The sequence below is a fragment of the Musa acuminata genome, chromosome BXJ1-10 (genome assembly GCF_036884655.1).
Source record: "Musa acuminata AAA Group cultivar baxijiao chromosome BXJ1-10, Cavendish_Baxijiao_AAA, whole genome shotgun sequence".
NCBI lineage: Eukaryota > Viridiplantae > Streptophyta > Magnoliopsida > Zingiberales > Musaceae > Musa > Musa acuminata.
The window spans coordinates 35,566,012-35,590,178 of NC_088336.1; the positions used below are offsets into that span (position 1 = coordinate 35,566,012).

The 24,167-nt window shown below is 40.5% G+C and overlaps 3 protein-coding genes across 19 annotated transcripts; all 3 read right to left on the bottom strand.

The window, feature by feature from the left end:
* Positions 1–2,140: 2,140 nt before the first annotated feature.
* Positions 2,141–5,983, bottom strand: LOC135581362 (phosphatidylinositol 4-kinase gamma 6-like). 11 transcript variants are annotated; one of them, XM_065085233.1, is made up of 4 exons: positions 5,779–5,967; positions 5,513–5,663; positions 4,666–4,702; positions 2,141–4,580 (listed from the first exon to the last, which is right to left on the bottom strand). In XM_065085233.1, exon 4 carries the CDS (start codon positions 4,410–4,412, stop codon positions 2,460–2,462), a length of 1,953 nt encoding a protein of 650 aa, XP_064941305.1. In that variant the 5' UTR covers positions 4,413–4,580; positions 4,666–4,702; positions 5,513–5,663; positions 5,779–5,967; the 3' UTR covers positions 2,141–2,459. The 11 variants fall into 11 exon arrangements, with proteins under 11 accessions (XP_064941305.1, XP_064941304.1, XP_064941303.1 ...); XM_065085232.1 differs by having other exon boundaries at positions 5,365–5,663; XM_065085231.1 differs by having other exon boundaries at positions 2,141–4,702; positions 5,513–5,563; positions 5,842–5,983.
* Positions 5,984–10,621: 4,638 nt separating this feature from the next.
* LOC103969729 (rhamnogalacturonan I rhamnosyltransferase 1) lies at positions 10,622–15,185 on the bottom strand. Its single transcript, XM_009383378.3, has 8 exons — positions 14,186–15,185; positions 13,339–13,406; positions 13,134–13,222; positions 12,848–13,013; positions 12,464–12,753; positions 12,176–12,380; positions 11,936–12,093; positions 10,622–11,323 (listed from the first exon to the last, which is right to left on the bottom strand). Exons 1-8 carry the CDS (start codon positions 14,514–14,516, stop codon positions 11,035–11,037), a joined length of 1,596 nt encoding a protein of 531 aa, XP_009381653.2. The 5' UTR covers positions 14,517–15,185; the 3' UTR covers positions 10,622–11,034.
* Positions 15,186–17,268: 2,083 nt separating this feature from the next.
* LOC103969730 (zinc finger protein CONSTANS-LIKE 9) lies at positions 17,269–23,771 on the bottom strand. Of its 7 annotated transcripts, none has more exons than XR_010480216.1 (7): positions 23,622–23,771; positions 21,983–22,592; positions 20,894–21,118; positions 19,170–19,474; positions 17,882–18,003; positions 17,705–17,781; positions 17,269–17,615 (listed from the first exon to the last, which is right to left on the bottom strand). XR_010480216.1 is itself a non-coding variant. In XM_009383381.3 (6 exons), coding segments are annotated over exons 2-6 (1,203 nt in total). In that variant the 5' UTR covers positions 22,532–22,592; positions 23,622–23,771; the 3' UTR covers positions 17,269–17,779. The 7 variants fall into 7 exon arrangements, 3 of the variants coding, with proteins under 3 accessions (XP_009381656.2, XP_018674428.2, XP_009381655.2); XR_010480215.1 differs by having other exon boundaries at positions 17,701–17,781; XR_001975765.2 differs by having other exon boundaries at positions 17,705–18,003.
* Between the last annotated feature and the right edge of the window lie 396 nt (positions 23,772–24,167).

A 24,167-nucleotide genomic window follows, 5' to 3' on the forward strand; every position in this document is an offset into this window, starting at 1 on the left:
AAATATTAGATCGACTATGATACCAAATGTCACGACCAGAGCATGATGGACTAACTCATCTATCAATTTTGTTTAGCTTAAATCATTAACCAAAATACCTAAACTAAAATTGATAATGGTACCATCATCATATCCTTATAAATCAATCCTAGTTTTATTTATTTTCGATATGATCCTAGTTTTATTTACTTTGGATATGAAACTAATTAGAGTGTGAGAGGATGGCAAAGAAACCAGAGGAGGTCAGGCTTCTGATATTTCTTACGAGTGCTTGCACAAGGTAGCAAAGAGGATTATAGATCATAGACTAATTCAGGGATAAGAGGATTATAGATCTTATAGACTAATTCAGGGATAAGACTGTCATTTCAATAAGAATGATACCTTTCTTTTTTCAGGAAACGATGCATCTGGAACTCTGCCACCTGTCAGTATGAAATATCTAATTAGATCTCAGGATATTGAGGAAATTCCATTGGCTTTCTTATGAAATATTATGCTGACCACCAAGGGTGTGAATCAACAGACATCATCTGTTCATGAGTCTTTCAACATGTACGTAAGTAAATAGACGGTCAGAAATACCAACACATTTCTTTCTTTTTAGTGGTTATTAAAGGATCTTATTGTGCAAGCATTGACAGAGTATAAAATGTGTGGACAACCACACCATTCAACTTCCCAAATAAACACTCGGAGACAACCTATTGGCTCACCAACACCCACCCCAGCTGGTGCAACTTATCTTCCGATAACGTTAAGAGCCTCCCTACAGCATGATGTGTAGTAGAGTTGGGGCCTTGCCGATGATGGCCATAGGCAGACACCGTTGTCTCAATCGCATCATCTATGGTCCACCTCAAGTCAAGATTCAGTGAGTGAACAGAAACAACCCTACATACTCCACTCCTGCCATCTTCCTTCCTATCTTCGCCCCACAGCAGCGCCACCTGAAACGGACTCACCACCGACTCGATAAGATGAGAAGCAAAGGGAACATGCAATACATGACGTGCCAAGTTAGTAACAAACCGTACAGCTTTTGTGATAGAGAGGTTGCTTCCTCCCTTTTTCTTTCTCATTCTCTCTCCGTCCCTACGTCTTTGCCACTCGAACGGTACACCCAAGTGGCTCGCATGAACGTGCAAACACATGATGATCCTGGTAAGAGGTCAGAGTAAACACATCGATAACAACGAATGATAACATATATTAGTTAGATGCAGTAGAAGCAGCACATGATGGGAGCAACACCAACCGACCGAGGAGGTGGGCTTCCACTATCTTCGAGTCGTCCCTTGCCGCCTTGCTTCTCACTTCAAGTGCTGCAGAAATCAAAAGAGTAAGCAGGGATTTTATAATGATCGAGGCACATGGCATCAACAATTACCTCACAGCCACGCAGATCTTATAGTCCATGTTCATCTGCCACAAGCATGGCATCAACAATTACTCACAGCCACGCAGATCTTATAGTCCATGTTCATCTGCCACAAGCATACCCTGGTTGGTTATAATTACATTCTCAGCAGGATAAAACCAAGCAGATTCACATCTGCTTGTGAAAGACAAATCATCTGAAGATACTGATGGATCATAAAAGAACATGGAGCTTTTATTTCAATCAAAAAATAATGTCAATGAAAGCATCGACAACCCTTGAAGACCAAAGGAAGAATCATTGGAGAAACAAATAGAAACTACTGTTTTTGTGTAAGATTCCGATATTTAGTACCAGCCTTCCACTCCAGATTGTTGGCATGGGAAGTTTTGAACACTTGCAATCCATTTTACAAGGTAAATGAATGAGTTAGATAGAACCAAAAAAACCTGGTACTGTACGCCGTAGAAGCTCTGTAAAATACCATTCTGGGCCTCTCTGTTTAAGAAACAAAAAATTGTCAGAGAGATTCCACTTAATAAAACAATTCTAACATGAGCTCCTTCCTATATATTGATTGATTTACGATGTACATGGGTTTACTGGGAAAGCAGGGAATGAGGCAGCAACAGTTCATCAAAATGTTGCTCAACCTGAGACCAACGTTGAAACAATTCAACAAAACCTTTAGGTGAGGCCAATGTTGTTCCATCCAATGATTTATATCAAAATGAACACTGTTGAAAGGAGACGAGCAAATTTACATACAGCTATTTTACGTTTTTATTGCTGAAAGTATTTTTTTTTTCTTCTTCTTCAGGTACGCGGCATACATGCAGGATATCAGAATACCTTCTTCGAGTAGCAGACATTTAAACAAAACCATAAAACATATATACAGAGGCAGCACAACCACAAGACGCACATCCACTTCCCTTCGACATACCATAATCCTCTAAACATCTTTATTCAGCAATCTCCCCTTCTCTATTCTTTACCCCGACTAGAAAAGGGCTCACACAAACAACCGCTACTGGACTGCAAACCAGCCGTCAACCCTGCCTTTTCTACCTTCTACTCAAAACTGGCAAGAAGTGCCCAACCTCTGCTTCTGCCTCTGGCCAGCAGCACCACATTTCCGACTACGGAATGCACCTGGGAGCAACTCCTGGAACTTCTCCAGGAATGCTGACCACTCCTCCTCCCCCATGTCAGCCAGCTTCACAAAGTTCACATTTGCAGGCAGCTGTTCGTTGGCACTCCTACTATTACCAACCTGAGACCTACTAGCACCACCACTATTTTTAATTTTACTACAAGTAAAATTAGCACTCGGAGCACCAACCAGGCATCGCTGACTCTTTCCAGCAAGAGCTATGCCCTTCAAAGATGTGGACAGCTTTGAAAAATGCGGATGCCATTCACAGGCAGATGGGCAGCAAGTGCTCTTCACATTGCTTTCTATGTGCTCATCATCTTCCTGCTCCTCCAAACTCTCCTCCAATCTTGACAGCGGGTTTTTGGAGCTTCTGCCTCTTTGTCCAAAAGCATAAGACGCTGGTGATTTTGGCATTGCCAGATCAGCTTCTTCATAGTCAATGTCAAACAGAGTCGCATCATCATCATTTGGATTGGCTACTGGAGAAAATACTATTCTTTCTGCTATCAACTGTCTTGCCTCAATGCACACAACTTCCAGTTCACTTGGCTCTTCTTCCATTCCTCTGAATTCCCTGCTCATCATCTCACCAATCTCTGCAAGGCAAAGCCCAAATGCAGCTGCTTCCTTGAGAAAAATAGTTGACAGGATCAAAACTCTAAGGCATGCTTCACGGATCATGGGCAGCTCCATACGAAGCATCTCAGAATCTTTGACCGGATCAAGGTCAGCAATATACTTGAGCTCATCCTCAGAGAAAGGGATTGATGCCTGTGGCCAGTGGATCCACTCAAAATACGGATCCTCTAAACTCTCTGGCAAGCAGAGACCATGATCGATTGGAACAAGTTCCGTCTGGGCCCCAACTCTACCAGTCACCCCTTCAAGTTTCCTTACCAAAAGGTTTCCGCCATGCCTGTCAGTATTAAAAATTCTAATATCAAGTATACCAATCCTGTGTATAGCCGCAACAGGAAAACTGGAGGTCCCATGATCACTAGCATCAAAGTCATGAGGAACAAACTGCTGAAAGGATGCTATCTTGCTGACAGCACTACGCTTCTTGTCAACAGCCTTCCCACTAGTATTGCAATTAACACCTTCGTTCACATGAAAAACTGAATGAGTGACCTTCACAAGGACTGTTGGGGGAACATTGGCAAAATGATCATAATCCAGGAGGTACGCAGCAACTTCCCTGAATCCAGTCTCGCCAACTCGCACAGACCTTTTCAGGCCCGGTCGCCCAAGGGCCTTCCCCGTGAAACCTTTAGGATTATTTGGTGCAAATGGTTCTTCATCTGTAGGCTTCACAATTGCAACACATTCACCTCTGACATTCCTGAAGTAGTAGGCACCACCAAGCCCACTGTGAACTGGTATAGGGTCAACGCCATTTCTAATAGCGTTCATGACATCCTTAACCAGCTGTCGGGTGCGAGAGCAGCGGCTTGAGCACACTAAAATTTCAATTGGACTGCTCCGATCCCTATGCTGAATGTCCTTTCCAGTGGGAGAGAGGCATGGTGTAGAGGAACTTCTGTGCAGGGCATTCCTGGTAAGAAGTAATGGGGAATCATTCCGGACAGCACTGAGATCATTTTTTAACACAAGATCACCAAAGGTGAGGGAGCTCTCCTCAGTAGGCACATTGAGAGCAATTTGCAACCTTCTTTTCACGGTGTGGGCATTATCCCCACGATCCAGTTCAATACCCAGTACACAGCCAGTTTCAGTTTGGACAAACACACGTCTCCGTCCACCTTGTTTTCCTTCGCTTTGGCTACTCCCATGGTAGTCACTGCTGGTGGTGCGACTTAAGATTGAAACTGCCATCTGGGTCTTAATGGGGCTGTCCAAGTTAGGAGACATGGAATATGCAGGATCTGCAGTTACTACAAACAGAGGTTGCAGCAAAGAAGATGCTTTTCTTTTTCTTCCTCTTCTTCTCTCTTGAGCACACGCCACACACGGAGGTTGACGCGATAGTAGAGAGAAGAAGATGTGATGCAGGATCGTTCATTAAGTAGGAAAGTATTACTGGACCGACAAACCATACATCAGAATTAGAAGGCAGTGCCAGTGTAGATAGAGATGCACGACCACCCTACATCGGAAAACCCACCTTAATTGGACATTACGCTCATGTGAAAAGTCAAGACCTGTCAAAAAGAGCATTCACATTATGGGTACTAGGATAATAAAACTCGGTTAGCATAATTAAGCAATTGAATGCTTTGGACAATCCAAGCAAATCGTAGCATACATATTTTCGTGAGATAACTAAAAAGAAGTTAAAGAAGACAAGGAAAAGACATGCACACCATATGAAGGCCAGAACAAAACTAACTTCATTTTTGTGGGATGAGTTCTTCATTTCCGTGGCATGACTCTACAAAAAATTAGAGAACAAAAACTGGATGTATAACCGATATTACAGAAACAACAAAGACACCGGAGGTCAACCAAGGACCAAATACGCAGCTGTTGATCACAAGAAAAGAAAAGAAATGCATTTTACCATAGTAAAAAATCAACTTGAAATGTTCGCCGCAAATCCTTTTCGTCTCCTTTACTTATAGTCACAAAATGATGTGTTTAGTGTAGCAGCGACAAACACATTAGCCAAAACCAAATGTTTTGCAGATACGCTTATCCATGCCCCAAAATAGTGACGTCTCTAAACAAAAATTATATAATAAATCAACGAAACAAGTGAGACATCAAAACACGTGAAATTAACAAATCAAATATCCAATACAGATCTATGCGTTTCTTCAGTTGTTGAAAGATAACAAGCAAGGGTTAGGAATATTCACTTAACAATGAAAAGAGTGCAACTGCTTCACTGACAAACGCCACAAAGCTCTTCAAACCAAAACCGCGAAGAATCCTTGCCATTTTGTCCGCAAGAAAAGGTAGACCATCAAAACCAAAGAGAAATGCTGAAGGAAGCGCTCGATCCAGCTTACTTTAACGTTTCTTTGCTCGAGAACCAAAGGATATGTTTCATGACGCATCCGCTGGCAAAGAATGTCGATCTAAGTAGAAATCGGCAGCATCTAACCAAGTTAGACCAAACCCTAGTATTCCTACGTAGAGACCAACTCGACCCCTGAAAACCTATCATTGTGCCAAAAGAATCGGCAAAAAGCAACAAAATAAGCGAAACCCCAACGATCTGGCAAACCTCGCGAGATTACGAACGACCACGCGATAAGATCGCAGAAGAAGTCACCTAGAAACCAAGCGAGAGACCGATGTGTGGAGATCGCGCCTAGGTCTGCGCGAAGCAACTCACCGGCGGGGAGATCTCGCCGGAGAGAAGGCAGGCTCCAGGTCCACGGCGACCGACGACAGGAATCAGATCCGGGGGTCGACACCACGGCGGAGGATCCGCTCCTTCGCCCCCAACTCGTCCCTCACCCACTAGGCTTTTATTGAGAGGTGGTAATATGAGCCTCAGGCTCACACAGCTAAAACCCTTCTCTCGATTAAAGCTTTAAGCCGCGATTAATTGTATATTAATTGCACGAAGCGTGCGGATTGGAAACCTCTAGAAGGAGGGACAGGTAACGTCGAAACTGTTGGATTGACGGGATAGAATGATCTGACGGATGGCATTGAGCCGCGTGGGTAGAAGGAATTGGATGCAATGCGGTTAGTTTACCGCCTTATCAGTGAGCTTTTTAATGCTCTGCCTCTGCGCACGCGCTCGAAGCGCACGGCAGGTCCTTACGCGCTGACATGGAGCCGAAACAGAGTCATGAGCGTAAGGGATCGCGTGGGAAACGTTTGTGGTTGGAAAAATTACCCGATAAATCCATCAGAAAAGTATAATAAAAGGACCACGGGTGTGGGTCCCGCAACATCCAGATCGCCCGGAGTGATTTTCTCGGGCGAGTTGCCTCAACTCGTACACCGCATGTTACCATGGGTGACGCCTGCTCCTATTTCCACTTATTGCTCTCACTGGAACGAAGACATCGATGGGAGTTTGTGGACCTTTAAATGGGAGAACGCACACGCATTCTTTCTGGTCGAAATTAGAGGGACAGAAACCAGAAAGATTAAACCACTGTTTCAGATAAGAGCCTACTGAAATAGTATCATTTCCTTGCTTATGAATGCCTCTCGAGGCCTCTTCGCAGTTGACTCCACACCATAGCCGATCTCAGGTTTAATAATCCATGAAGCTCTGAGTCAAAAATGATGGCAGATTGTCCTGACACTGGCGCCCATAGAAACTCGATTGCGTAGCGGTTGGGAAGGGAGGAGGCAGAGGCTCGCAAGTTGTTCGGCAGAGGAAGGTGGGTGATGTTGATATGACAGGAACATGTATCTAACTCATGAAGCTCTGTTCTATCTATTTGTGATGGGAATTAATTATTATCTTTTTTTTCTTTTGGCTTTGAGTTTGGTGAACCCTATGGCAACTGAAAGAGACAACTTTCTTTCAGGTCGGGGCAAATGCTTTGGGACATGTTGGTTGTGGGAACAATATGTTGGACTATTAATCTCGAAGAAAACCTTGTCAATTTTTTCAAAGAAGTATCTTTTATTTTATTTATAAATTGATAGATAGATAGATAGATAGATAGATATATGAGATCCACTTCCCGACAAATTATCTTCTATTTCCGATGACTAGTGAGAGCTTATCGTAAACAAAGCGATGACATGAATAGCACAGTAGCCAAGTATGGGTAGGTGTACCTTTCACTTCTTGTTGGAATCTCTTTCAGTGCATAATGTTTGTGGTTGTTGATCCATGCTCATGAAGCTGACACAGCTTTACAAGAACACAACAGTGGACTGAAACTGTGGCCAAGCAGCTGGGTGATGATAAAGGTCGATCGATCCATGCGTGCTGCAAAGCTTGCTGCCTTCCTCGGCAGACAACGATGCCAGTTGCAATGTCTTTGTGCCTGCCTGAGTTCTCTCACTGGAAAAGGGGAGCTAGAAACATGATCACGAAGCAGTATAAACTGATCCTTGTGCTACAAACATGTTGCTTGCCGACATCTGGATACATTTCCCACTGCCTCAACGACACTCCAGTCTTCTTCTATCCCAACTTGTTCTTGCATGTGTCGGCTTAACTTGAAGTACTATGCTTCCTGTCTTGGCAGTGATAGGTGAAGTGATGGGCAGCAACAAGTGCCATAAGTTTTCGAGATCTCCTATGCCAATGTAGCTTCTACTGCTGCTATCTTTATGCTTACAAACTTGTGTTATGGATGGGTATGCTTGTAATTATTGGTACAATAATTGACAGCAAGTTTTGCTCCAAACAACAACATGAGACTGTGTTACATGCATGCAGCGACTCGTTCCCAATCAAAAGTTGTTGATTACAAGAATGATTCATCTCACATCACAAGGTAAAACTTGTGGAAACATCACAAGCTCAAGTGGAGAAAGTTTTCTTAAAGAGTGAATATCCTTACCATATATTAATGTTTCTGTTTACCCTCCATAACTATTTTTTGTTCATCTATAGTATTAAAAGAAACTAATATTTAGAGTGGTATAACACATAAGGCATGAAGTAGCTATATCTGTATAATCTTACTGTTAAAAATTGATTAGCTTTGTATTCATGTTGTTTCATAAGAAATTTGATATTGTCAATATTGATTCTCTAGAATGCTTTTCTCTTGTCAACTCATAATATTTCTTTGTGATAAGTTATTCTCTTCTATCCACTAACAATCTATCAAATGTTCCTCAATCTACAAGTGCATGCAACTTCTTCCTGCTTATTGCTTGGATATTCACAGAGGTACATAGCCAGCTCTCTCTTCCAACACAGATTAGTCCATTAATTTCATGCTTTTCTTTATATCCCCAAAAAAGAAACAAAAAACAAATATATCAGTCACAATAATCAAAAATTTAATAAATAGTTTTTTGTTGGATGAAGTTCTCTTCCATGAGGTCCTCTTTCACTCGACTCACTCTAAGTGCAAGTTCATGTTTATGCCATGGAGACAGCTTCCAAGAAAGCATATGACATTGACTACGACTGTGGTCAAGCAGCTGACTTTTCTAACATCACCAGACGACAATGACAAAATATATTGCACTTTCCTTATCTCCTGTATCGAAGTCCAAAGTCAAAACGCTTCCTCGTTCTTCAAACTTGATTCCCAAGAAGGAATGCCAAAGAACTTGATCATCAAGCGATGCAATCTATTTTTTCTCCCTACAAAAGCTTTCTTCGTTGAGTTCACTCCTCTTCCAAGTTGTTCTAGCTTTGTTGTCTGGACCTGAATCATAAATCTTAGCTTGCCACTGATCGGTGAAGCAATGGATAGCGACAGTGGCCGCCGGTCAATCTTATCAGCGTTAACGTCGTGGCTCGTTTCCTTTCCGGCCGACTGTACCCGTGGAGCTAAACCAGGATCGGCTGCGGCGTCACCTGGGCCGGAGGCAGCCATGGTCACCGCTGCTAAGCATTTCTCCGGTGCACACAAGGTTACTCTAGCGTAGGTTTTATGTGGCCCTCTCCCATGCTTTATGTATCAGGATCATCGACACAGCAACTTGTGCTGTTGGTGAAGCAAGACAGATGTATTACATAACGCAGTTAAGGAAAGCTCATTGGTATTGCAGTATGATCTCTACAAATACGACTTCAAAACATGTTTGGAGAGAAGTCCCAAGTTCAGACGATTGCATGCCACCACCAAGGAGATGCAGCTTTCTCCCATTGTTATCTCACTCCATTAGCTCCACAGTTAATTTTATGCTATTTATTATATGGAAAAGCTAAGTAAATTTCATAACTCAAAGACATATCCAAATTAACATTCTCTTCATGAGAAGGTCTTTTAGATGCACACTTCTGATTTGCTTACAGAAAGTTAAAGCCAGCTTCCTCAAGCAACCAAATGCACGCGATTCCTGCCCGCTTACCTCTTACTTGCCATATCTTGGAAATCCATTCCTGTAAATACAACTTAATCATAATGCAGCATAAACTATTCTTTCCCCGGTAAGTATGTTGTTGCTATTGCCATCTAAATCAAGCACAAAAAAAACATTGAGAGTTCCCACAAAGCGTTCTTCACTGAGTTCTGTACCATTGACAGTTCCTACAATGCTTGCTAGTTCCTCATAACTCGATTCCTGAGTTCTTTCTCAGAATGAGCGGATGCGAAGAACTCGATCGCCAAGCAATGTAGACTATTCCTTCCCCTACAAATACGTTGATTGCTCTTTCTGATAAAAAGGTTAGCAATAACAATCCTCGAAAGATCCTGTTCGACTCCTGTCTTATACTGGTGATCGAAAGAATTCATGTGCTTCGGTGTGATCTCTTCTCGAGAAGACAACATACACAGGATTCGAGTGTTATATACGTGATGCTCGGAGTATTTTATACCTGTCGTGTTCTCGGTGATTGCAAATGTTGTGTCCACTTCATAGCAGCTCGTTCCCCGTGAGTCGCACTGCCGCCCGCCGCCCGCCGCCCATTGGTCCGTGACGCCAAAGATAACCCACACGCCTCCCGAGTCAAACATATCGGCGCCGGTTGACCGTGACTTGGATCAGCTGGTCCTTCGCAGGCACCAGATATATTTCATTGGTGTCGCATGGACCCCGCACCCGATGGTGGACGCTGATTGGTGGATGGATGAATCGCATAGCCATCCACGTAAAATAATACCGCTGTCTTCAGCATATGATACTGTCAAATTGTGCTCGATATCTTAAAACTAATCATGCACACAGTTGAAAGATTTGAAGTCACTCGTGGGGTAGATAGTCGAAGCAAGAACCAATCAGGGATCCTAATAACTCCATTGCATCAAAAGCATCATGTAAAGTTGAACATTTTTCACAATCTTAGCATGCAGTGGTGATTAAGACAAAATTTACTACCTCAAAGATTCCAAGCATCTACACGATCCAAATCACCAGAATACTTTTCCTGTAATCTGTGCCAAAAGAGAGTTCAGTATATGTATCGTCTACTCAATGAACATACATGAGTTTTATGACAAGGGCTTCATAGTAGCTAAACCGCACAGACACAATTTAACCAATCACCATACTAATACACAATTTAACCATGTAATAATTCTTTTTCACCATTTAATTCCATCCACTGGAATAAAAGTCTGATTTGCAAGTGATTCAATACCATCAGAGATAGAAAAAGGGGTTAACTTTCAACAAGGTACTGAATTCAGATAGATAGATAGATAGATAGTTGATAATTCTCTGTTCCATCTCCTGCCCTGTACATGCAACTGAATATTTACCTCGGTGTGGTCCTGCTCTTCTCTTACTTGAACACAGTCATCTTTCTATACAAGAATTGGTTTTATTTTAAAGAATTAAAAAGATATGTAATAAATATGTATATTCAGCAGCTGCACGAATGAACCTCGGATGCAACAACCTCTTTGCATTGCATCAGTCCTTTCGAAGCAAAATCTCCTCTTTTTCAATCTTGGTCGACGTGGATAACCTTCATGAAGGATTAGGCTAATGGTGTTCTCGATAGATTAGTACCATCATGGTGAACTAGCGATGTCCATGGCTTATCAGGCTGTTGAAGGCACTCTTGGGGATTGGCATAGAAGTAGTCCTCTTCCTTGGGTCTATCAGGAATCACCACTCTTCTGGTAGGCCTTCCCATTCGGTTAGCATGAGTTGCCTTAACCGATGAAGAGAAGTCATCCCATCCTAATGTTCCATTGTTGTACTGATCGATCAGCTCAACCAGGAGCTTTCGATCCAAAGTAATAGTCTTCTTGAAACCTAAGTATCTGCAAATTATATAAAGGAAAGATATAATCTTAGAGAAATCCCAGTTTGATCGAGAAAAATGTAAAATAATAAGCAAAAGAAACAACTTTTTCCAGTCTTGTGCTAGGACCTTTGATAAATGCTAAGAGGTGGAGGATCTAAGCCACTATTACTTCCAAAAAAAAGAAAGAGTATCATGCCTGATAACTACTCAACTGGTCGGAATTGGCTGGACAATACCTTTATAAATTATACTCAACAAAAAGATCCAATCTGATATTAAGATTTCAACGTAACACTGGTTTTCATTTCTCCGGATATAGCATCAGTTTTAACATCTGCATACTCAAGGTTTAATATACTCATCTCAGACATTTTACTACAAGGGTTCTGGTATGCTAACACTACAAAGGCATTTTTTGCTGGCATAATAGAGAAGCTTTAGTGTGTCAATACAACAGAGATCTGGTGGTCCTATGTAACATTTTATTAGATGATTGTCAACTGTGGTACCACCTACATGGATGAAGAGAAAATTTCATCCATCGAATTAGCCAAGTCTAGAGTGAATCAAACAAATAAGGTCCATGATTGGCCAATAGATATCGGTGATGAGACACGAATAGAAGTACCTGCGATGGCCCTCAACCACTTTGGCCATGTTACCATCATATGTAGGTATGAAGACATCACTCTCCAAAGAAACCATATAATCTAATGCTGCCATTTGTGAGGAGTGATTTTGGAAATATCCAAGGTCCGAGGGCCCTAGCAATATTTCCTTCCTCACCTGTTCATCAATTTAAAAATTAATCGGGCAAAATAAAAACCAAAAGGTAGATAACTGAATAAAAACTACAGTTTACACTCACCACATTTGGATAAGCATCAGAAAGGGCAGCCATTCTCCTTTTTCCACCATATATTTCTCCCGCAGCAATATACACTTGGATATTGCGATCAATATCCAGTGCCCCCAAAATCAGAGCAGTTTCTTCTGGTGTTAAAGGGCAGAGACCATCTTTCCTTTTCAGTTCAGAGTTGATAACTTTCTCTTTCCACCATGGATATGCATATCTGTGATGATTAGCTACTCGAAGTCACTCACCAAAAACCTAAACAATCCACCAGAAAAGCACAAAACAAAGAAATATGTATACCTCATTCTTGTCAGCTCTTCTGCCTCTTCAATAGTGCAACCATGAGTACATCCAGAGAAAGCCAGCATGTCCATTTCATATCGTAAATGAAGAACCAAAAAAGGGCCATTTTGACGCAAAATTCTGATTACCCGCCTCCCCAACTCTTCAATCTCAGAGGTGAATCTCAGAGCAGCATAGTTCACTCGGCAACGCAACTTCTGGATCTCTAAAGGCAGACCATTATTGGCAAGCCTTGCATCTGTCCTGTTGAAGTGCACAATCTTGTGCTTCTTTATCAAAGGAAGAATCTGGTTGCAAGATAAATATTACAGTTAGAAAACCTGTAATATCATTGTTATTAAATACCTCTGTTTCCTATCATGATTAGAAAGGCATACCGACCTGATTTTGGTAATAAGAGATATCGGACCAGCTAACAGGTGGCATAGAGTACACCATTCCCAGCTCAGCCCTCCTTTTTAGTCTTGGTGGCAATTCTTTTAAAATTCTTACCTCATCTCTCAACGAAGCGATAAAATGGTCAACATCAAAAATGTCTTGGAACTCACTGTCACATCAAGCAATGAATAGTTCTAGTAAGTATTAATAAAAGGTCAAGTTTGCATCTATCTCATCAAGTTATGAAAGACCAACCCTATGAGATATTAGGTTAGAAGGACATACACACCTAGGATCAGCCCAAAATGATGATTTATCCAATTCTGGTACTATGAGTGTCACGTTCAAATATCTTGCAATAGCAACCATATCACAAATCTGAAGACATTATCGTGTCATCAGTAAATTGCAAAGCAGATGGAACATCAAATTGCTTGAGATAGGGAGCAAAACAAATTCGAAATTGACCACTAACAGTTTAATCGAATCCTTACCGCTCCTCGCATCTGATTAAGCCCACCGTTGCATGAGACCATTACATACCCATTGTTTCTGTAGATTCCTATACATGAATGCATCAGAAATTCCAAATGAGAAAATAACAATATCAAATATCGGCAAGAGTCAGGACAATCAAATCCAACCAAACAAGTAAGCTTCACCATATATTTAATTAACATAGGTAAAAATTACATTATTTTAGCGATAGCAAGGTTGTCAAATGACTCAAAAAATGCGCATGACATACATGGGCATGTCACCATAAGGTAGAGATGACATCATTAGTGATGATTTAAAGGTAAAATTGTGCCACCACGAAGGGATTAAACACAAATAGTAGCAAACGAATAGAATATCCTATTTCGGAGTCTCACCTTTCGGTGGGGACCAGCCAGAAATTTGGAGCACATAGCCAGCTCGAAATTGATGGTACACCAATTATTGTTAAGCTAATTAATAAAAAGAAAAAAAAAACGATGAAAGAGCACAAGTTATCACCTCAATACCCTTAATTTGTCATAGATATGAAGTAAGGAACCAATAGGGTTGTATTAGAAATTAGCACAGAACAGGGAACCTAATGCTAAAATCAAAACCCAAATTCAAAGAGAACAGATTTCATCAACAAACACATGATATGCCAAGAAATCAAACTTTAATTCTTTTGTTTTGAATCAATCTCCCGTTTATACATCATATAACAAAGTGATCAAAGCAACTAAATGTATTAAAAATCTATAGGTACTATTATTTATATAGCAAGGGAAAACATGATGCTGAAAACTAATTAATGGTAAAGGTTTTCTTTGTTGATCGATGAGATGGGCACAAAGAACTCACTTTTGGGCGGAAGGACGATCTTCTCGACAACCGGAGTGACTTGTTTCAAGGAGAGCGGCGAAAACGAGGGGGTAAAGCAAGATGGCCAACCTTTCAAGACCCTCGGCCCCCATGTCCCCCCCAGGGCCGTCAGCTGGAGGACGCAGGTCCACAGCAGCACCGTCGTCATCGTCCTGATCATCCAAAGCTTTAGCTTGGACCTGCTCTTCAGCTTCTCCACCTTCCCCTCGCCTCCGGGCTTCATCCCGTGGTGCCTTTCTCCTCTGCACTCAGATCCCATCGCCCTCTCGAACCGACACATCCTCTGAATCCAATATGCACCGCGCCCCATATACAACAACTCTAGAACAAATCCCTTCCCTCTCCAATCGTCGAAACCTCATCTAAAACCAGAAAAGACGCCTTTTTTTTCCCTCTATTTTCCTTCAACATCGACGATAGACCAATCAATCTCACCTTAGCACTTAATGCAGCTTCGCAGGATGAATCAAAACTCCGAAACACTTTATATCGCCTTTGCAAAACACTCCAATCTTCCAATCGAAAATTATCTTTTCAAACTAAAATCCACCCAGAAACAAATTGCCAAAAAAAGGATCTTTTTCCCACGTTAGGCAACCACCTGCTGCTGGCTCATGCAGCAACGAAGGATCTCCAACCGCAATAAGCCACGGCGAGATGCCCAAATAAGACCAAAGGACTTGGTATATTGATGGGAGGCAATAAGAGGCGACAGGCTGGATTTGGAGGGACTCGGCAGGCGATTACGGCGGCGGAACAGACTATGCGTCCGGAGATGTCAAGAGGAGGCAGCAGAGGTGGATTGGCTTCTGCCGTTCCTCCGCATTGCGATCCAGGAGATGAAGGGCTTGTCGCCTTTGGAGGGATGAAGAAGGGAAGGGAAGGAGGATTCGGCGTCGGTGGCGTAATATCATGACACTACTGACGCGGTCTGGCAATCCGTACGTCTCTCTCTCTCTCTCTCTCTCTCTCTCTCTCTCCTCCCCGTCTCTGACCTTTAACCGTAGTTGGATTGTGGACGGAGAATGATTCTTGAACCTGTCACGGACGTAACTTATCTCACACTGGAATCGGGTCCCACAGAGGCCCCGATGGCTTATCCAATGAAAAATCGGGTACAGAGAGAGGAGCAAGACGTATCTCTCGGATTAGATTCCTAAATCTCGGGCCAAAGGGGCTCGGTAGACCCAATTCACGTGTGCCAGCTCACTGGAATGGGCCCGCCATCCAATCAACGAGCTGATGAAGACGCGTGGAAGAATCAGACGGAGTATGGACGAGAAAGGAAGCCGAAACAACAACAAAACAAAAAAAGAATTATTATTTCCCTTTCCCGGCCGAATTACCAAAAAAGCCCTAAAGAGCCCGTTGGGGAACGGCAACCCGACTTAGATCACGATTCGGATCCGCCGTTGCGGAAGCGGCCGGCCCTCGAGTCGTGAGTTAAGCCGGCGAGTACAAGGACGTTAAAAATAAGAAGATGCTCAAAGCTCTTGAATAATAAATAAATAAATAAATAAATAGGGGCTCGATTATAATAAAAGAAATAGGAAAATGAACAATGAGCTTTTAATTATCTGCCTTCTTTTTTAAGTTAAAGAAGTCTCACTTTGCTGCTTTTAAGATAAAAAGTAATTATAAAATTTTAAAGAAGAGAATTTCTAGCTAAAAATGCTTTTTTGATCAGAGTAAAGGATCTTTCTTTTTATTAATAAATAAAAAATAATAATATTTGTTATACTTTGCTTAATTTAATCATAACTACCCTCACTTAATAATTTATTATTATTATTATTATTATTATTATTACAATTAAACCAACTATTAAGTGCATGAGTCACTCTTGCGGTTAGGAATTCTCTTTTGTTAATAATACCTATTTATTATACGTGTAAGATGTAGTATGCTTGGAGACAAAAATTCTCATTATACCTATTAATTCTCATTCATACATTCATTCGTCCCCACTATTTTTGCATCATCTCTATCACATGAGATAAGATGGGGATAGTTGATGATCCGACGTGAAGCTACCATTCATTCGAGTGGTGCGCATGCCAAGGAAGCAACAAAACGTGGAGAGAAGAGGTGGTGGGAGGAATATTACTCTTCTTCTCTTGTTATTTCGATGACCATCGAAGGAAAAGCTCTCGTCTCAGTCGCATCCTCTCGAACGTGACCACCACCACCTCCTCTTCGCCCATTTTCGGTCAACGCAAACGAAAAGAAAGAGAAGAGCAATGTAGTCACGAGGTCAAACTTCACACAAGCATCCTCCGGTCGACCCAAGAGCTAATAAGCCTGTGGCCACGGCACAAGTAGAGCACCCATTTGCATGGTCACACCTATATCTTTCTTTTTCTTCCTTTTTCTAGACAAGAATTATATTATCTTATGCACATTATCTTATTCTAGCTTTGTATAAGTATTATATTATCTTATTCTAGTTTTGTATAAGTATTATTGGATTCTCAAAGTCAATATAGAATATATATATATATATATATATATATATATATATATATATATATATATTTGAAGGAAACAATAATCATATGATCGATGCCCGTATGTCTTTGGATCTTGATAGAGAAAATAGTCTTACGGTGCTTTATATATTTGATATATCTAGAGACGATGAGAAGAAAGAAAAAAGACATTTTGATTTTAGATATGACTCACAAGATTAACATATCGGAGAAACTTACGGGTAGTTTCCGGAAGAGAGAGGTCTTAGTGGCCCATCTTACACTAAGAAATCATTCATTGATGATGATGATGGCCACATAACTTTTCTGCTCTCAAGATTGCTTGCAGGTAAGAACAGCGGGATCCACGGAGCGTAATGTGTCTTGGATGGGTCCGTGGTAAATGCCAGAGAAGGATTTGCTCCTGGACCAAGCTGCTTTAAATGAGTGTATAATAAGAACAACTGTAACATTAGCATCAGGCTGGGAAATCATGGATGCATCATAGCATTCTCACTCTCAACAGCTGTGAAAACACACATCTAGTAGAAAGAAGCACTGGTGTAAAGACACTGTATTTTCAAAGCATGTCTCTGGGGCAGGAAAGCAAGCTTCATAGCCCTGAAGCCATGGCTTAAAAGGTATATATATTTACAAGTGAAAAAGTAAGTTTCTCTCCGATCCTCTTGATGCATATACAACTAGTATACTTTCACTAGTGAATAGAAAGATAGATACAAGGTGTTCTCAATCAGTATAAGCAGACATTAGTTATCTACACATCTTTTTATGGTAGTCATCTGAAGTGAAACCGAATCTGGCATCGAGGCACTGCAGCGAGCTCATGGCACACCAATGCCAATGAACTGATACCTGCTCTTGAACGGGACTGGTCAAGTGCTTTCCTTCTCCAAAATTTTAGCACATATATGCACCAGCCTCTGTTCAGAGAAATATTGAAGGACAACCATGTGCAAGATTAATGTGGTCATCCTTGAATACAATATTTGTAATCTGGAGATTTACCTACGTAGCTTAGAAAGCACTAACTCTATATCCAGCATATCTGGTTGCTGTCAGATTGCTCATCTTCTGTTCCATTAAATCCTTCATAATGGATGATGGGCAACCGATGTCAGTTTTCGGTTTCTCAAAATATATAAATAAAGATTAACATCATAGTCACCAAAATATTGATGTACTCAACAGATTGTTTGGGAGAGTGGATCGTAGTCGTAAGCTTCACCGGCTTTGACAAAGCGCCCCTTCACCCGTCTTCTGCCATCTGCCCTAGCCTTGCGCAAAGCATACCTGATTTTTTTCTCAAACCTGTTGAACGTGAAAGAGAAAAGAGCATGAAATTTAGTGGCATACCCATGAAATATGATCATTGAGTAATATTTCTAAACCACAAACTGAATCTGTGTACATGCAAAGTTCATATTTAATTGGACTTAAAAAAGATCCAATAGTTAGCACATATAAGTGGTACATGCTTAAGCGAAGATATTCATGTTTTGAGAGTATTTGCTACACAAAGAGGACGTTTGCTTGCAAGTAATGACCAGTTTAAGTTACAAGAAATCCCTGTCCTCACTGGCATAACGAAGCAGATTTATAATAATCCTACATCTTAATCCACATACTCTTTCTCCTTCCCATTTTCAATATTAACTATAATTGAAGGAGTGTCAGAAATTATAGACATATGAATATCATATATAGGATCTTTCTTCTCAATTGTAGGTGGCTAAGAACAACATAAATCCCTCCTAATAGCGTCACTATCCTCTGTTATGTTAAAATGCACCATCTTAAAAAAGAATGTCTATTAGTTGCATAAAAAAGTCCCTTTTTAAGGTTCAGCTAGGAGGTGACCGGTTCTGGAACCGCAGTTTCGATTCTGCAAAATTGAGAACCGGAACCCGGACCGGTTCTAGGTAGTTTCAGTTCTGATTCAGTCCACCGGTTTCGATTGATTAAAAAGCAAAAAAAATAAATTACTCCAAGATTCAACCTCACGTCATTAGGCTTTAAGCTTAAAGTACTAACAAAAAAAATAAATTAAAAAGCAAAAAAAATAAATTAACCACTACACCATACAACTTATTTATGTTTTATTCCTTTTTTTTCATATTTATCTGGTTTGGATCTGCCAGTTCTGGTTCCAGTTCCAATTTCTAGGAATCAGAACCTCCAGTTCAGTTTGGAACACTGAACCGTTGATCCGGTTCTGGGCAGGTTCGAACCGAACCGTGGTCACCCTTGGTTCAGTCACCAGGAAATTCAAAAGTGTAACAATGCGTCTGCTTTGGCACATTGCATCATCAAACAATATGAATCCATGGCAGATAGAGTTACCTTTTCTTTGCAAGTTCCAAAATCTAAGCTCAGCAACCAGAGGTCTAAAGCGATATATGACAGGTGTTTATTCATGAAACTAGAAGCATAGAGATTCTGTGAAGTCGCCATTGCTACTCATGGTCTGAACTTACTTGCGTGCTTTCTTCTTTTCTTTGTAACGCATGAGAGCACTTTCCCTGCTGGATGCAGGTAATGATGAGCTTTCTCGACCAGTATGGTACCAAGGCGGCTCACCTATTACAAGCATTCCTGACATCCCACAATCCTGATACTCTCTAGCACTGCTTTCACCAGTCATACCAGAAAAGGAAAATGTTCTAGTGGATTGAACTTGGTGCCCTGTTATAACCAGGCTAGAATCTTCATGTCCTCCTGGATTTGACATCACGGAATCAGAAGATAATACATTCCTGCATGTTGCTTGCATTTGTTTAACCTGCCCAGAAAAATGACGTCCAAGAATGATGATCAGGATAACATCAATGCTTCTTACTTGATGAAACAAAAAAAGAGAGAAAAAAAATAGTGCTGAACTTAATTAGCTCATGCTGCAATGGCAAATAAAAGCATGTGTTACAATTGAGAAGTTCCTCTTAATCAAGCAGCACATTCTTGCATTTGGACAAGTCTCACAGGATGACAGAATACAATCTAGTAAATAGTAATCACTCACTGTTAATAACTGGGATAATTGACTAGATATCTTATATATTGGTCATATTTAAGTTCATTAAAACACAAAGCAGGAAAGATAGCTGCAGGCTTGAGGATATGGCTTCTGCTATTCCTGTACAAGTTAACTGTCACTTTGTTGTTCTTGGATGCTGCTGCAACTAGTCAGTGCATTGTACAAAGCAAAAGTGTTCGGTGTCAGTAGTGTCAATACAAACCTAATAAACTAGGAACTTATACTAGAATGGAACCCATGCCATATTCAGGCAGTTTGACTAAGGAAAACTATGCTAGGGTTGTTAAGCATCACCCTGGAAATAAATTGACATGGTCTGTTTGATGTCAGTAGTGTCAATACAAACCTAATAAACTAGGAACTTTATACTAGAATGGAACCCATGCCATATTCAGGTAGTTTGACTAAGGAAAACCATGCTTAGGTTGTTAAGCATCACCCTGGAAATAAATTAACATGGTCCTTTGACAAAAAAGAGTTTTCCCTAAATTAAGTGACACACGTTTGCTCTTGTAAATTATCAACCCCGTAAGGTGCAGTATATGTTGGATTATACAGGGTTGCTACAAATTTGCCAACTCTTGAGTAAAAACTTCAAAACAAGAATGTAGGATTGTATCAGTCAGTGTTCAGTGACAAGATTGGTGGGACACCCGATCAAGTCATTCAGATCGTAATTGGCATAAAAGAATAAAGAAAACTTCACAAATAGAACTGAAAAATAAAAAGAATCTAAAAAATCATGAAATAAAAAAACCAGGTATTTCTCTAAATAAATAATTGTTTGGTTTGAGGTTTTTACATTATGGCATTTATCTCTGCCCTGCTATCGATTCCAGTTCTATCAAATTACTGTTCATACAACACTGCCTCTTCCATGAGCTATACATTTAAAAGGTGGCAGGTGCTGACAAGTATTTATATATGAAATAGTGTAAAAACTAATATAGATCCTCTCTGCTAGACATATGGCCTACAAAACATCGTTCCCAATGTGTGGCAACAAGCCAAAAGATAGATTAGGTAATTCGTAGAGCTAGTATGCACCCAATAAAGAAGCTGGGCAGATGAATGACCCCATTGCAAGCAGTAAATAAGAATTTAAAAAAGATTTTCTTATTGTTTTCATTTCCCAATGCACTATAACAGGAAAAATGTTGCATATACCTCTTCAGCAAATTCGCCATCACAAATGGAATTGGAAGTGGAGTTTTCCTTCATATCAAAATAACTATCAATTCCAGCATCATCAAAAAGATCCCCTGTTTGGTCACGAGATACACCAAAGAATTCTTCATAATTCTCAAATGTCATGTCTACATCACCCACAGCGAGACCTTCGTAGAAGTCATCTTTGCATAATGCAATTTCTTCTGTCCCGGGACAGCTTATCTGCACATAAGTAAGCCTTAAAAGCAATTAGCAATCACATTAGTAAAGAATTTTCTAAGATATGCTCAATTGTAAACCATGAGAGCAACCATTCCCTTGAATTTCTCAGATACTGTTCATCAAATAAAAGCACTGATTTTCTTCATAGTTTTCAGAGCTGAAAAACAATCTTGGTGGAAAAGTGTATCAACTATATCAAACAATAAAAAGACAAAAAATGAATGCCATATATTCTAATAGAAGTTTCTGCAACGACAATCTAGATATGCCAGAATTCAATAACATCATTGTAGCATTCATTACTAAGCAGAACAAAGTTATAACTTGCACTAATCAAGAGTTCTTGCATATTCAAGAAGCACTTCTTTATTTTCCATGAACACAGTTTTAAATAGTATGCAAAGAAGAAAATAATAAAAGAGATAAAAAATGAAAGCCTAAGCAGTACAAAGTTCTAACTTGCACTAATCAAGAGTACATGCAGATTCAAGAAGCACTTCTTTATTTTAAGAATATTCCATGAACACTCAGTTTTAAATAGTATGCAAAGAAGAAAATAATAAAAGAGATAAAAATGAAAGCCCTTGGGTGATCATAAAATAAAAATGCAAGAGGGAATCTAGAAATCTGATACGGATGCTTTTCAGCGGGCAGATAAAGGATACACCACATCTATATGCTTATTACGAATAATCATCAATTATCAATAAAAGAATAACATCAACTATCAACTTTGTGGAGAGAAGCTCCATCTTAAAAAGTATAAGGACTTTTGCATTCTACAACATCATGCACAATAAATAGGCATCTCAATGGACTCAGTAGCATGAAGCTGCTAGTATGCATTTGAAAATCCTAATGCACCTTGGATGTAGAATTCATCGAACCAGCTGGTAGATCAGCAACACAAGAAAAAGCATTTACTGCAGATGACTCGGGATTGGTCCTGTTATCATTCGTCTCTAGAGTGCTGCCAATATTAATAGTGCTGCTGTCCTCTGGAGGTCTCCAACAATTGATAGCACTGTTCTCATTAATAGTCATCAATCCCTGCTCACAATCAGGCTCTGTCATATCAGGAAACTCAAAGAAGGACCAAATTCTAGAAAACTCTGCAGCTGATGGGCAGCCTGAGTAGCAGTTGATTGTTTGCCTCTTGTGTTCTGAAGTCAGAGCTGATCTACCATGATCATTCCAATCACAATTTTGGCAAAGTGAAGCATTTTCTTCTGTGCACCTTACTATAGCCGGTTGGGTGGTGCATCTGTCGCATAATAGTGTACGTGAATGCCTCCGAGAAAGTGCATTTGCAGAATGCACATTACGATCACACGACAAGCATAAGGATGCAGCATCAGACCTACAGTAGACAACAGATCTTCGCTCTGTGCAGAAATCACAAAGACGACCCATGCTTGGTTCACCGTGAAAAGATAGTTGACCAAATCAACACAGTGGGTTTCCAGAACAATTCCTGTAATATAAAACAAGTTTTTTCTTCTGTGAGAAACTTCATAAGCATCAAAGTCTCTAGAATCCGCAAGCCAAAAAAATCAAAGATTTTATATATATATATATATATATATATATATATATATAGGACTTTAATCAACGAAATAATCATCTTCAAAGCAATTACCCAAATTATGAAAGAAAGTTCACAGCACAGTACACCAGGGGAGGTGGACAACAAAGAAAACTCACCAACATGAGCACAGCCCTCCAATTTTATGATTCCCTTATTCAATTAGTTATTAGCCCCAAGTCTTTAGTACCTGAAAGACTATTTCTGATCTAAAAAGTTTGTGGCATAACTTTCTTTTTCAACTCAGTCCTAACCAGAGGTAAAAGTGTACAATGAAAAAAAATAAAGAAATATTCAAGTTAACTGGAAGGAGAAATATCTTTTTAGACTTATATCATAAAGCATTAGAAATATCATCTCCAATATTTTGATGGACTTTAAGTAACTTTTTAGACTTAAAACAGCAGCTTAATCTTGAATCGCACAGCTAATAATTTCCTTAAGAAAAAAACCTTACCCACATAATAAATAAACTGATCTGAAGAGCCATATCGTTCTCTTTCCCAAGCCAGCAAGGCCACAATTGAATAATATATTCAACATAATCTTACTCAAGTTTCCATCAAATCCAAACATCCTACGGCAGAAGACAAGTAGCAAATCTTAAGACGAAATTAAAATGAAAAACCATAAAAATCCGTAATTTACACCCCAAGCAGCAAAAAAACAGAAAAGAGCAGAATTTTCTGCAACAACCAAATGAATTCCTCATTTCACCACAAGTTCCGCTATTGGCATCAGCACCCAAAACCAACAAAACATCAATAAAAAACAAAATTTTCCCACTTCAACATCAAATCATTGTTGAGTAACGCCTCAATATAGCAGAAAATTCCTAAAAAAGCACTTACTCTATGCTGCTGATACGCAAAATCGACAACAAGAGAAGATAAAAAAAGACTCTAATCAAGTCGTTACCGATCCCAAAAAGACTCTCCCGGACCGCAAGCTCCCTTTGCGTCCTTTGTCCCTGGCAACTGGAACAGAAACCCTAGCGTAGGATGAACGATTTGAGAAGATCCGATTCCCTTTGCGGAGTAAATTTAGATGGAGATGAGAGGAGGCAGAGACCCCATGGAACTAAAAGCCGGGGGAGATATGTTTGGGTCCCACCGGGGCCCGCGAAAAGTGCACGGCCTTTGCACTTTCCGGTGGCATTACCGTAACAAAAGTGTCTTCGGAGGCTAATAGCAACATTTTATTCCACGTAAACACGGCACGCGACTAAGAGGAACGGTACACCGAACCCGCGGGAGACGTTCGATGGCCATAATACCCCCACATCCACACAAAATTAACCGAGCTGCCCATCTCGGCCATGATCGACAAGGCGGGGCCCAGTCATCAACAGTCATCCAATCAGTGAGCAGCGTCTGCCGTGACGGCGGGCTCCATTCGCTCGGTGTGCTTTCCTGATTCTTGAAGAAGAACCGTGGACGGATGTGATCGATTCTGTACGAAGTC

What these genes read in the sequence shown, in the direction of transcription:
- LOC135581362 (XM_065085231.1), bottom strand. Translation starts at nt 4,412, where the DNA reads ATGTCTCCTAACTTGGACAGCCCCATTAAGACCCAGATGGCAGTTTCA.
- LOC103969729 (XM_009383378.3), bottom strand. Translation starts at nt 14,516, where the DNA reads ATGGGGCGCGGTGCATATTGGATTCAGAGGATGTGTCGGTTCGAGAGG. An exon ending in GATCGTCCTTCCGCCCAAAA is followed by an intron (nt 13,407 to 14,185) that starts GTGAGTTCTTTG and finishes ATTCATGTATAG; the next exon opens with GAATCTACAGAAACAATGGG. An exon ending in GTGGTTGAGGGCCATCGCAG is followed by an intron (nt 11,324 to 11,935) that starts GTACTTCTATTC and finishes TATAATTTGCAG; the next exon opens with ATACTTAGGTTTCAAGAAGA.
- LOC103969730 (XM_009383380.3), bottom strand. Translation starts at nt 22,531, where the DNA reads ATGGGTCGTCTTTGTGATTTCTGCACAGAGCGAAGATCTGTTGTCTAC. An exon ending in CGATGAATTCTACATCCAAG is followed by an intron (nt 21,119 to 21,982) that starts GTGCATTAGGAT and finishes ACTTATGTGCAG; the next exon opens with ATAAGCTGTCCCGGGACAGA. An exon ending in ATGGCGAATTTGCTGAAGAG is followed by an intron (nt 19,475 to 20,893) that starts GTATATGCAACA and finishes TTTTCTGGGCAG; the next exon opens with GTTAAACAAATGCAAGCAAC.